Consider the following 12,957-nt stretch of genomic DNA (forward strand, 5'->3'; position numbering starts at 1 on the left):
TTAATGTTTAAAATGAAGACTATCTAGTGTTATTTTACATTTGACTACTTTATTCAACTTCTATAGTATTTATGTACCTGAATACTATTGTTAGACCTACCTGAAAAGCTTAAAGCTTAAATCCAATTCAAAGAGTGAAATTAAACTTGCCTGTACTGTAAGCTATTTCAACAAAATTATCCCATTTAAAAAAACAAACAAAAAAAACAATTACATTGAGTGAGCAAACATTCTCCCCATTTTCCAACATATCAGTAGCTATGTTTCTATTTAAAGTTGGAATATAGCAAAATTGGAATATTGCATAAGAGAAATTGGAAAATTTCCCTTCCTGGGAAATTGGTGCTGAAATCTGGCTCTTTTTTTCCTCCATCATAAATGAGTTGGTCTCAGAGACGAAACACGATAAGCGCTGTCATGTGATCTTGCGTTTGGATGCTGCTGTTTGGGAACACAATCGTGTGAGACGCTTCTGGAGGAATTAAACCAAATCATTCTGATGACAGCATTTCAGAACCACCAAACCAACATTTCAGATGCTGTGATGTGATTGGTCCACTGGTTAGTCCAGCTATCCAATCACAATATCTGCTGTGCCAAAGTCATGTCATTTTATTGTTGCACATCAATGGATTTATTTAGTAAATGTGTTTCCATTGTATGCGCATGTCTTCTTATCGGATAAAAAAATGTTTTCTCCTCAATCAAGCACATATGTTTTTATGCACATTTTTAGAATTTATGCACATCTTGGCATTTCCATCTAGCGTTTGTTTATTCAATATCCCAAAATTCACATAAAGATAGGTGGAAAATCAATCATGCAAATCAGCGGTAAGGATTTTTTCACACACACTGTTGGGACTGACACCCATATAATTTCGCTGCTCATATGGACAGATGATTAACAGACACAAACTGTTTATAGCTGGGCTCTTTCGCATCATTACACTAGAATATGACACATGCGTTATCAGTGCCAGCTTATAAACCTGCAGCGCTTTGGAAAGTACTTCAATATTGTTAACAATGGCCATGCAGAAGAAAACAAGTCTGGGCCTCTCCCCTTGAACTCTCCACACATCACAATTCCCACTGCACACATTACTGCCAGTAGAAAAATGAAAACTGCTTTCTTTCATTTATATAAAAAAAAATGTAATGGTATGTATGGTGATTTTTCTGAAAGGGATTCTGTTGGCACTCAATGTGAAAAAAAGAAGGATTTAAGAAATAAGACGTAATGAGAGAGAAGAAATAGTTTCAGTCCATTACATTAGAAGATGTGTATAGCTCCTTACCTCCACCAGATGTGGTGTTGGATTGAAACCACAAAGATTGCACACCTCTGTATGACACTGGGTGCACGACCTGTAGTTTGGTGGTTCTGTTGATCCGACATTGAACGCAGTCTTGCATAGCGGGCAGGTGACGTCTGGTTTCTGGCTGACTGGCGCTGGAGCTGGAGGAGTTGGCTGCTTTAGTGGTGATTGTTGTGGTGTTGTTTGATGGGGTGTCGGCGACTGCTGTTGTTTCAGCCCTTTCTGATGCTGCACTGGTGACTGCTGCTGCGGAGGCTGCTTCTGCAGAGGGGCTCCAGGACCTTTCGGGACCGCTACTCCTCCTGGGCCTGTTTTTGTGGTGGTGCCAGGTGGCCCTGCTGTAGATTTAGCACTAGCTCCAGCAGTAGCATCACTAAAGATCACCCTTGTGCCCTGGGCACTCTGGTTACGGGCAGGTGAGGGCTGCTGTGAGGATCCAGGAAGAGGATCAACAGAAATAAGGGTGCTTGCCTGGTTTAGGAGAGACGCCCCAAAACCAAACAACTTAGTTAGACCATCTTGAGGTGCCTCATGAGAGGGTGGGTGATGGGCTGGGGAGTTTCCAGCACTTCGGGTCTTATCGGGTTGACCTCCAAGCCGCACTGGAGAGCCACGCCCCAGATCGGACTGGGATTGTGCCTTTGCTAAGCCAGGTAAAGGCACTGCCCCTGGATGAGGAATCCGTCCTGTTTGAGACACTTTTTCTGGACTTTTTGGTCCAAAAACCTCCCCTCGCTGCCTTTGGGTATCCTTGAACCCTGACTGGGAACCTGAATGTGGTTGCTCTTTTTGTGTCTGGAGACCAGTTTGTGGCCCACTGTGAAGTCCAGTCTGGTTAGGTCCGGTAGGACCAGTCTGTCTCTGGATCCCAGAGAAAGCTTGAGTCTGAGGCTGGATTTTCGTCTGTGTCTGCGTTTGGGATTGTAGCTGCGGTGTGGGCTGAGCTGAGGGCTGGGTCTTGGGTATGGGGTCAGCCTTAGGTTGATGAGAGGGAGAATGTATCTGCTGCTGACTCTTGGAGCGTGGTGTGGTCATGTTTATTCCCAAAGCCCGCTGCATCTGGCAGTTTAAACAGAGCCACTCCTTGACCTGTCGAAGACACACATATTAGTGTATTGCTCAGAGAAAGGTATAGACTCCGCTCAAACATTTGGGATCACTTTTTTCCTCAAATTACTATAATTGACCAAAGACATATTAAAGTCACAATGAAATCAAAATGGACAAATCTTGTTTTTGTTATGGAATATTGCAGTGTTGTTTAGGGGCCAAACACCAAAGGGGAACCGCTTGTGGGAAAGTTATGAAATTTGGCACACAGATTAAAGACAGTCTGAACAATAACCACAGTGATTTTGGAGTCCCTGTCTCAATCCCTCTAGCGCCACCAGCTGTCCAAATTTGCACTCACATTTATGCTAATAACTTCTGAACCGCAAGGGATAGAAACAATTTTGCCATAGTCAGATGAACCTCCTGTCCACCATTTTGTTGATATGTTTCTCTTTAAAAACCTACTTTTTCAAACTCCTTTGAATGCTTGTCAGTTTTTTACCAAATTCAAGTCAGATCATCTTCAGACCATACCAGCAAAAAAAGTTATTGATTTCGTATCGACCAATGAAACCGTTTTCATATACCACATACTGCATACTGCTTATTGTTGCAGTTAGTCTGATGTCAGCATGGCATGATTTATCATGCCTTCTTTGTGCTTGGCCCCTTAATTGCTGCTTGCAGCTATATTTATAAATGTTAATAATAATTGTTTTATAGTTATGTGTCTCATAATCTTGAATTAGAATAACGTCCCTCCCTCTTTTAGTGACTTCTCTTCTCTTCTCTGATGATGAGGGCGGGGCAACCCGTCACTCACATGAGATCCACCAATAGCAAACCACAACCATCCAATCAATTCCCCATGGACAAAACCAAGCCCCGCCCTACGTTTGTTCTTGTTCCAGAAGCAGTTTCACTCATATATACATCATAATAATGAAGAAAAGAAGAGCACAACTTCTGCTCCATCCCAAATTTAAATACCTAAGAATTGAAAAAGACATGTTTTATATAACTCTTTATAATTCAAACATGCTGAAATATATGTTGCATTCTTCAAAACCTTCTCACTGTGCAGACCTTTTGCATTATAGCAGTGAATATTCAGGTGATGTTTCATCTCATTTCTGCAGCACTTCCCATAGGTGTGATTGACTTGCAGGGCACTTCTCACTGACTATGATCAAACAGCTCAACCCCTCAAACTTAGATTTATCTGTCTATAGCAGTCTTTTCTAATCACTTACCACCTAATATTTAAATTCTACCCTGTCCATATTTGTCAGTGTTAGTGGTGGATCAAGTATGCTAAGCTTGTATTTAAGTTATTTTTTTTACTGCATTTGAGAATCAAAAGTACAGTAAATGCAGTGATTTATGATGACTACAGTTTATTGTTTTGTTGCTATTTGATACATTCCTGCAAACGTGTAAAAATAGGTTATAGAGCATATACATTTGTTAAAATGCTCATTATCTGGATCAGGTAAATATTCATTCATTGCTATTTTTCAGCCAGTTCATTAAAAACAATCAGTTCAAAAGAATAAATTGTTCACAGATCAGACGTTGCTACTGGACCATGATTTTGAAGACTTTCTTTACTTGTTTATGTTATTTATATTCCTAAATTTAAACAAATTATTAAATTATTATAAATTATTATTATTATTATTAAAAATAAATTATGAATAATATGTAAGGATTATTCAATTAAATTTGATGGAATTTTACTATTAATTAAAATGTGTAAATCTAAAAAAAAAAAAAAAAGCTAAATATTTTATCTGTCATTTTATCTGTCACCACAACGCTTCTCAAGGATGAATAGCCATATTCCTGGTCAATTAAAATGAATACTGAAGGCCATACTGTAAGTAAAAGAAAAAAAAACATCAGATGTGTTACTCTAGTTGAAGAGCTCCAAACTACACTATAAGTGTCAATCATTTGACAGGATTGGGTGAGTTGTGTGTGGAGTTGCATGAACCAGTGTATTTATCAAATAACTATTTGACAGAGGTGTAAAGAGTACCTGAAAACCATACTTGAGTAAAAGTACTGATACCTTACAGCGAAAATGACTCCATTACAAGTTACAAGTCACCAATTCCAAAAAACCAATGTCTTAAAGTAAATGTCTTAAAGTATCTGATTTTAACAGTACTTAAGTATTTGTGGGCTCAAAGATGCAGTCCTCAAAACCTGAGAGACATGCCAGTTAAAATAAGAAAAAATTGATTTGTGAGATGAGAAATCAAGTTCCTTTTTCCTCAGTTAAGCTCAAGCGCACAAAAGGCCATAATTAAACCAATATCCTTCAAAAGGATCTTGTCAGTATAGCAGATAAATAAAATAATGTTAAGTAAAATCAAATAGTCAAAAGTCTTGACCTCATCTCACAAATCAAACATCCGCAATTCACCACTTCCTGCTAATGCACTCACATTCATGTAAAGCAGATTTGCTGACAAGTTTGGGTGATTAAAGACAAAACGCACAAGATTTAGTACCTTCAATGCCTTTAGATGGCGATATTGCTTCTTTATAGCAGAGATAAACTGCTGCAGAAAAAGTTGTGTTACTCATCACAAATGTAGTGGAGTAAAAAGTACATTTGCTTGTTCAAAAATGTAGTAGAGAGTAAAAGTTGCTAATATCTTTGATACTCAGTACAACTACAAAGTAGCTAAAAAGATACTTAAGTACAGTAACTAATTACATTTACTCAAATGCTTTACACCACTGCTGTTTGACATAACATGGGACAGAAGATTGTTAAATGTGGTAGCAGAGACCTCTAGTGAAAAAAGGATAATCCATAAATATTATTGCAAAGATGGATGGATGGATGGATGGATGGATGGATGGTCTTAGGATCAGTTTCTCTCCTTGCCTTTCTATCATCTTTTCTCATTCCATCAAACATTTCACCCCAAGGCTGTTACATCTGATTTTCATTCAAAAACTCTTAATGTATCTTCCCCTCACAAAAGCACAGACAGCTACACATATAAATTAAAATATACACCCTTGTAAATGTATGTTTTCAAGTACTACTGACTGTGTATTCTTCCACTACACCTTGAGAATACAACATTTGGTTCCACCTGCATCACTGAATGACAATTAACCAAACTGAACTAAAATATGACCATTCCAGTAAGGTTTGAATGAAAAACAGAATAAAGGAGGATACCACAGAAGACACACATGCATTAGAAGATAATCCTCACAAGCTAAAGCAAAATCAATAAGCATAAAACCATTGTGTAGCAGGAATCTAATTTATTCAGAAGTCTTACCCCTATCAGGTGTGGGTTGGGGTTGAAGCCGCACTGGTTGCATGCTGTAGTGTGACACTGTGTACACTTGTTGAAGTTTGGCGACCCATCAACATTTGTCAACTCTGTGGTATTGCAGACCGGACAGAGCTTACTGCTAGGCATTGGTGCTATCTGGGGTACGGAGTATGGTGAAGACGGAGCACTAGATCTATCAGGAGACACTGACGGTGAGCGGCCTGTTCGCCCGCCGCTGCTGCTGAAGTCGACCTGGAGGCTGCGTCTGGAGGCGTGTTGTCCAGGGCTTTGGTTGGGTCCCATGCCCCCTGATGAAGCTTGAATTTGAGACTGATGTGTAGAAGTGGTCTGGGAATGTCTAGGTCCACCAAGGATTTCCTTTTTGTAAGGGGTTCCGCTTGCTTGCATGCCACCCATGCCAAAGTCACCACCTGACCCTCGATCGCCAGCGGTTCCATAGCCTAGTTTTGGGCTTGATGGTGGGCCTCCCCCTCCGGCCAGCCTAAATGAAGCAGAGCAGAGAATAAGAACATCTGATTATTCTTGTGCACAACCTTTAGCTTTTTAACAAGCCTGCTCTTAACATATAAGCCATTTAAGTAGCTGGATATTATGGCTTATCATTTCAGAGGGGCAAGGCATTAAAAAGCTCAGCTCATATATTAATTTATATTACACTTACATTGAATCATTTAGCATACACTTTTATCAAAGCCACCAAACATATAGTGGACAACACAAGCAATTGACCAACAATAGGCCTATTCACAGTACCACAACAACAAGTTTCAGGAGGTTATCAAACAGGGGCTAGAGAGGAAGAAAAGAAAAGCATAAAAGTAAAATAGTTTGTTTCTAAAGTGCCTTTGCTTTTGATTTTAGTTTAGTTGTGTGCCTGCAGAAGAGGTGTGTTTCAGTCCTTTCTTGATGGTGCTGGTCTCAACAGATCAGTGGAGGTTGTTCTGAAGGACATTTATTATGAGGCAGTGGACTGAGACCAATGCTGTGATGTTGCCCCTTTTTTTTGTTCACTACTCTGGAAGGCCGGCCAACTGAGCATTGAATGAACAGAAGAATGTTTTAGACTGGATAAAATCATATGATGCATGAATAACGGAAGCAAGAGCTGTGTATGTATACCTCACTCCCCTGGCCTAATGAGGTGCGCTGGTGACTGACTCTAGCCACTGCGATCTTTAGCATCCTTGTTAGCATGCCCACCTCCCATGCAGGAGACCCAGTTCGAGTCCCGCTCAGAGCGGATTGAGTAGGATAGATTATATTTGGTGCCATGAGCCGGATGGGAGTGAGGTTTAGGGGGGGGGAGTGTAAGAGCTATGCATTTAAACCTCAATCCCTTTGCCTCAAGAGGCGTGCAGCTGCGGTCTTTAGCATCCTTTTTAGCGCCCGCCTCCCAAGCCGGAGATGCCAGTTCGAGTCCCGCTCAGAGTGGGTTGAGTAGGACCAGTTACTTTTGGTGCCATGACCTGGATGGGAGTGAGGTTTAGGGTGTTGAGTATAACAGACATAGGCAAATAAGAGCTGTGCATTTAAACCTCACTCCCCTGGCATCAAGAGGTGCACTAGCGACTGACACTAGTGATTGCGATCTTTAGTGTACTTGTTAGCACGTCAACTTCCCACGCCGGAGACGCTGGTTCAAGTCTAGCTTGGAGCGGGTTGAGTAGGACCAGTTACATTTGGTGTCGTGACCGAATTGGAATGAGGTTTAGGAGGGTGAGTGTAATGAAAGCAAGCTAGTAAGCACTGTGCATGTAAACCTCACTCCCCTGGCCTCAAGAGGCATGCTAGCAATTGATGCTTGCGGCTGCAGTCATTAGCGTCCTTGTTAGTGCGCTCACCTCCCAAGCCGGAGATGCTGGTTCGAGTCCTGCTTGGAGCGGTTTGAGAAGGACCGGTTACATTTGATGCTGTGACTCAGATGGGAGTGAGGTTTAGGTTGGTGAATGTAACAGAAGCAAGCTAGTAAGAGTTGTGCATTTAAACCTCACTCCCCTGGCCTCAAGAGGTGCGCTAGTGACTGACACTAGTGATTGCGATCTTTAGTGTACTTGTTAGCACGTCCACGTCCCACGCCGGAGACGCTGGTTCAAGTCCAGCTTGGAACGGGTTGAGTAGGACCAGTTACATTTGGTGTCGTGACCAAATTGGAATGAGGTTTAGGGGGGTGAGTGGAAGCAATGGAAGCAAGCTAGTAAGTGCTGTGCATGTAAACCTCACTCCCCTGGCCTCAAGAGGTATGCTAGCAATTGATGCTTGCGGCTGCAGTCATTAGCGTCCTTGTTAGTGCGCTCACCTCCCAAGCCGGATATGCTGGTTCGAGTCCTGCTTGGAGCGGTTTGAGAAGGACCGGTTACATTTGATGCTGTGACTCAGATGGGAGCGAGGTTTAGGTTGGTGAATGTAACAGAAGCAAGCTAGTAAGAGCTGTATGTGTAAACCTCACTCCCCTGGCCGGATTTTGGCTCCTGATTAAGAAAAACCTGATTACTCATTGAAATCAATTAGTTGGGTTTCTAATGAAAGTTCTAGATGACCTGTTTGCATCCAGAGTAATCTTTTTCACTTCTTTTTAACACATGAACTATGTTTTAGTTACAAAATGGCTTTGGGGTTTCCTATAGTTGGGAAGATAAAGGATGTCAATTTATAAGAAAATACCTTACACTGGTCAAGATTCAAGCATACTGCAATTGGAAATTACCCAGTACAACAGCTGCACTAACAGGCTTTCCATTCGAGCTGCATTATTGTTCCTAAGCACAGTCATGCAAGGTTTTTACACATCCATTTCATTTCCCTTGAGAAAGTGAGGGTGTGGCTTACTCATGCCACACTAAAGGAGACCAGTAATAAAATCTGTTTAATAATATTGCTGACCTCAGGATGATTTTGAAGAGTTATTGAAGAGTACTTGTAGCCAATATACTTTCATTTAATTTAATTTGCCATTAAGACTCCAAGATTCCAAGAGAGTTAGTAGGGGTAGGTAAGAAAGCTCTGATTGGCTTGTGACTGGTCTACAGCAAAGACAGACATTTCAGTTGGTTGAGTGAACAGGTGTGATGACAGATTGATATGTCAAGACATTTATTAATTGTAAGAAATGTTTCAGAATGCAAATGAACTTGACTGAGATTTCCTTAAATTAGAGAGGGTTGTTGTTGACTGGTGTTATCTTGAAGCAGGATGGAAATGGAAGCATTGACTATGGAGTGGAAGAATGATGTCTCCGCTTTATGTGTAAAGAACAGTCAGGTACTATAGAAGGGTGTGTTGCACACTCTTCAAGCCTCTTCATTTTTCCTATTACCAATTTGCAGTCTGTCCTTTTTGCTCCATTACTTGGAAGAGTGCAGACAGCCGGCCAACTTCATTACCTTCAGACCAGATGCAGCAGCTTCTGGAGACATGTTAAAGTCAAGAGAACATGCACTGAAGTGGACACCTAATGGGGTGGTTTTCTGTAATTGGTTCGGTTTCTTGTGAAGGCAAAATCCAGCCTTCCCACTTGAGTTATGACACACTTGATGTGGACTTCACTTATGCATGTTCATGAAGAGCGTAGGGTGTTTCATTTTTTCCACTTTACTGTAGTAAACGCTACACAATGGCAAATGGAAATACTGGTTTAATTCAGCCATATATGTTTGAACCAGAAAATGAAGAAGTGGTAGAGTGAATTATACAGGCTCGTCTACAAGTCCATGTGTCAGAATGGTAATGTATTTTATGTAACATAATTACGGTAATTAATATGATTAGCCTTTGGCTTGACTACATTATCAAACGGCTAATAATGTGTTGCAAACCATGTTCCCATTCGTCATCTCAGTCTGCCTTCTAAAAATCAGTATATATAAAACTAGTCCTGTTTTATTTTACTATTTGTGTTTACCATATCTTGTGCCATGAGATTATTATTTAAAAACACACTGAGATCACTTTACAGCGGAGCAGCAACTGAGCGCATATGATTGACGTGCAGTGAAGATGGAGTGAGAGAGAGATGATCAACTAGGAAACTCTCTCTACAGAGAATAAACTACAAACAAATCAATGTGTGATACTGTACAGTCCAAACCTGTGAAACTTTCATTGCCAAAACATCAGATATGCTGAAACGCCACACTTTAGTGTCGTTATTATGACAGCCAATGTGCATGTGCGTCTGACTGCTTCAGGAATATTACATTATGAAGGTATAGGTCTAAGACTAGAGTCAGCATTAGCTCTTTCACACAATCATTCACAGGTTGACTCCCTTATCTTTGCCTGACTGAATCTTAAGAATGAATCTTGAATCTCAATAAGGCTGCTGCTGTAGCTCAGCTGCCCTCAGTGATTACTAGTGCTGAAAATAGATAGCAGGTGTGACAGGAAACTGATCTATGGAATGAAGAGTTAATGCACACTGATTAGCTCATGAAGACTGCTCGAAATCCCCCCCTCATTCACTATTCCCTACATTACTCCACTAATATAGTTTACTTGAAGGAGTGAATGAAAACGAGTGAGTGAATTCGGACATTGAGTGCGCCGGAAGCCACTTTTGCATAGTTTGGGCTTGCTGTTTAATAATAATTTTAAATTTAACAAACTGGAGCTCCAGTAGTAATGAAAAAAATTATCTAGAGCTACAGGTTCCACCTCAGTTGTGTTTTGACCATCGAAGGCCACTGCTCGCTATTGCATCAATTCATGTTAACATTCATCTTCCTCTCTTAATTACTTGCCCGATCTAATTGTGCAATTGAAAACAACCACAAGAGTGCATCATTGCGTCATCCTTATCAGCTTCCAAGTAAGGCACATATTAACAGATATAAGATCCTTAATCAATACTTCTAACCTTATACACAAATTACATTTGACTCTGTGATTGGCTGCTTTCCATACATGTGAGCAGAGAAAGCACCCATAGGGCTTCCCACAGGACGAGTTCTTGAATTTAATCTGGCTTTAATCTTGCGGGTGAATGAGAGATAAATCTTTAATGTGATTATTTTAATAAAGACATGGAACTCTCATTTCAAGGTAAAACGCAACGAATGTGCATCACTCTTTTACTTTCGGTTTCAACAACAACATACACCGATCAGGCATAACACTATGAGCACTGACAGATGAAGTAAATAACACTGATTATCTCTTCATCACGGCACCTGTTAGTGGGTGGATATATTAGGCTGCAAGTGAACATTTTGTCCTCAAAGTTGATGTGTTAGAAGCAGGAATAATGGGCAAGCGTAAGGATTTGAGCGAAGGCTAAATTGTGATGGCTAGATGACTGGGTCAGAGCATCTCCAAAACTGCAGCTCTTGTGGGGTGTTCCCGGTCTGCAGTGGTCAGTATCTATCAAAAGTGCTCCAAGGAAGGAACAGTGGTGAACCAGCGACAGGGTCATGGGCGGCCGAGGCTCAGTGATGCATGTGGGGAGCGAAGGCTGGACCATGTGGTCCTATCCAACAGACGAGCTACTGTAGCTGAGATTGCTCCAGAAGTTAATGCTGGTTCTGATAGAAAGGTGTCAGAATACACAGTGCATCAGTTTGTTGCGTATGGAGCTGCATAGATGCAGACCAGTCAGGGTGCCCATGCTGACCCCTGTCCACCACCGAAAGAGCCACTGTGACATCAGTGGATACGTGAGCATCAGAACTGGACCACGGAGCAATGGAAGAAGGTGGCCTGGTCTGATGAATCACGTTTTCTTTTACATCACATGGATGGCCGGGTGCGTGTGCATCTCTTACCTGGGGAACACATGGCACCAGGATGCACGGCGGAGGCAGTGTGAGGCTTTGGGCTATGTTCTGCTGGAAAACCTTGGGTCGTGCCATCCATGTGGATGTTACTTTGACACGTACCACCTACCTAAGCATTGTTGAGACCATGTACACCCTTTTATGGAAACGGTATTCCCTGGTGGCTGTGGCCTCTTTCAGCAGGATAATGCTCCTGCTACAAAGCAGAAATGGTTCAGGAATGGTGTGAGGAGCACAACAACGAGTTTGAGGTGTTGACTTGTCCTCCAAATTCCCCAGATCTCAATCCAATCGAGCATCTGTGGGATGTGCTGAACAAACAAGTCTGATCCATGGAGGTTTCACCTCACAACTTACAGGACTTAAAGGATCTGCTGCTAACATCTTGGTCCAGATACCACAGCACACCTTCAGGGGTCTAGAAGAGTCCATGCCTCGACGGGTCAGGGCTGTTTAGGCAGAAAAAGGGGGACCAACACAGTATTAGGAAGGTGGTTGTAATGTTATGCCTGATCGATGTATATCTCTTCAGGGAAAACCAATCAAGAAAAACATGCCTATTTAGAGCACCTCCTAGTGGTCATTAAGGAAAAAACCTACATGAGATATTGTTTAATAACTTAACAGCTTTTACTAAAAATGTACACAAGCTTAGAATTAAAAACAAAAGGAAGGAAAAATAAAGTGTGAGAGTAATTTAGTGAAGTAATTAACCAAGACCAATCAAGAGCCACTTTTCCACTGTCAGGCCAAACCGTCTTTGTTGCTTAACTGTTCCATTCCGTGCCGATCCGGACAAGTGCCCATTCCTGAGTGGCGATGTCACTACACACATTTTACCAGCACAGTCTTTTGTCAGACGCTGTTTCATGTGGATACCTGTTCTCCAGACTCCCTGTGCTCCTGGTTGTTGTTTTGTTTGGATTACTAATAAATAGTGATGGGCACATTCGAAACACTGCTTCATGAACCTTTACGAATCTTTTGTTTTGAATCAGTAGTTCAGAGCACGTATCAAACTGCAAAAGTCACGTGATTTCAGTAAACAAGGCTTTGTTATGTCATAACTGTTTTGAAATGTTTACGAATTTCAGTGGTTCACCACTGGGGGCCGATGATCTCTGTGAACCCATGAATCATGCGTCTATGGTTTTTACCTGATCTCTGATCAGTTTTATACATTTGTAGACATTTTAATGAGACATTAGTATAATTAAAAGGAATAATAGTAGTTAATAGTCTCTTATTGATCTGGACATCTTTGCCTGCATGCCGTGCTCCTCGCATTACAGAACGACTGACCAAGGAACAATGAAACGCAAGGTCTATTTATACACAGGCAAACAAGACACACCTGGAAACTATCAGGGAACTAATTAACATAAAAACTATAGAGGGTATGCACGTGACATCACTGTCGACCGTTACGACTGCGGTCACGCCCACTGAGTGGCACAAGATTGAACTGCAGCATTGGTTTTCAGC

General features: G+C 41.4%; 1 protein-coding gene across 5 annotated transcripts in view; it reads right to left on the minus strand.

Moving 5' to 3' along the window:
• The window catches only part of bsna (bassoon presynaptic cytomatrix protein a), a 50,974-nt gene that overhangs the window by 32,447 nt on the left and 5,570 nt on the right, over window positions 1-12,957 (minus strand). For all 5 annotated transcript variants that reach the window (XM_048211110.1, XM_048211109.1, XM_048211112.1 and 2 more), the window contains exons 2-3: window positions 5,687-6,185; window positions 1,302-2,411 (exon numbers count right to left, since the gene is read on the minus strand). In XM_048211110.1, coding sequence (XP_048067067.1) covers window positions 1,302-2,411; window positions 5,687-6,185 — 1,609 coding nt within the window. The remainder of the gene's footprint in view (window positions 1-1,301; window positions 2,412-5,686; window positions 6,186-12,957) is intronic.

The sequence above is a fragment of the Megalobrama amblycephala genome, linkage group LG12 (assembly GCF_018812025.1).
Source record: "Megalobrama amblycephala isolate DHTTF-2021 linkage group LG12, ASM1881202v1, whole genome shotgun sequence".
Taxonomy (NCBI): Eukaryota; Metazoa; Chordata; class Actinopteri; order Cypriniformes; family Xenocyprididae; genus Megalobrama; species Megalobrama amblycephala.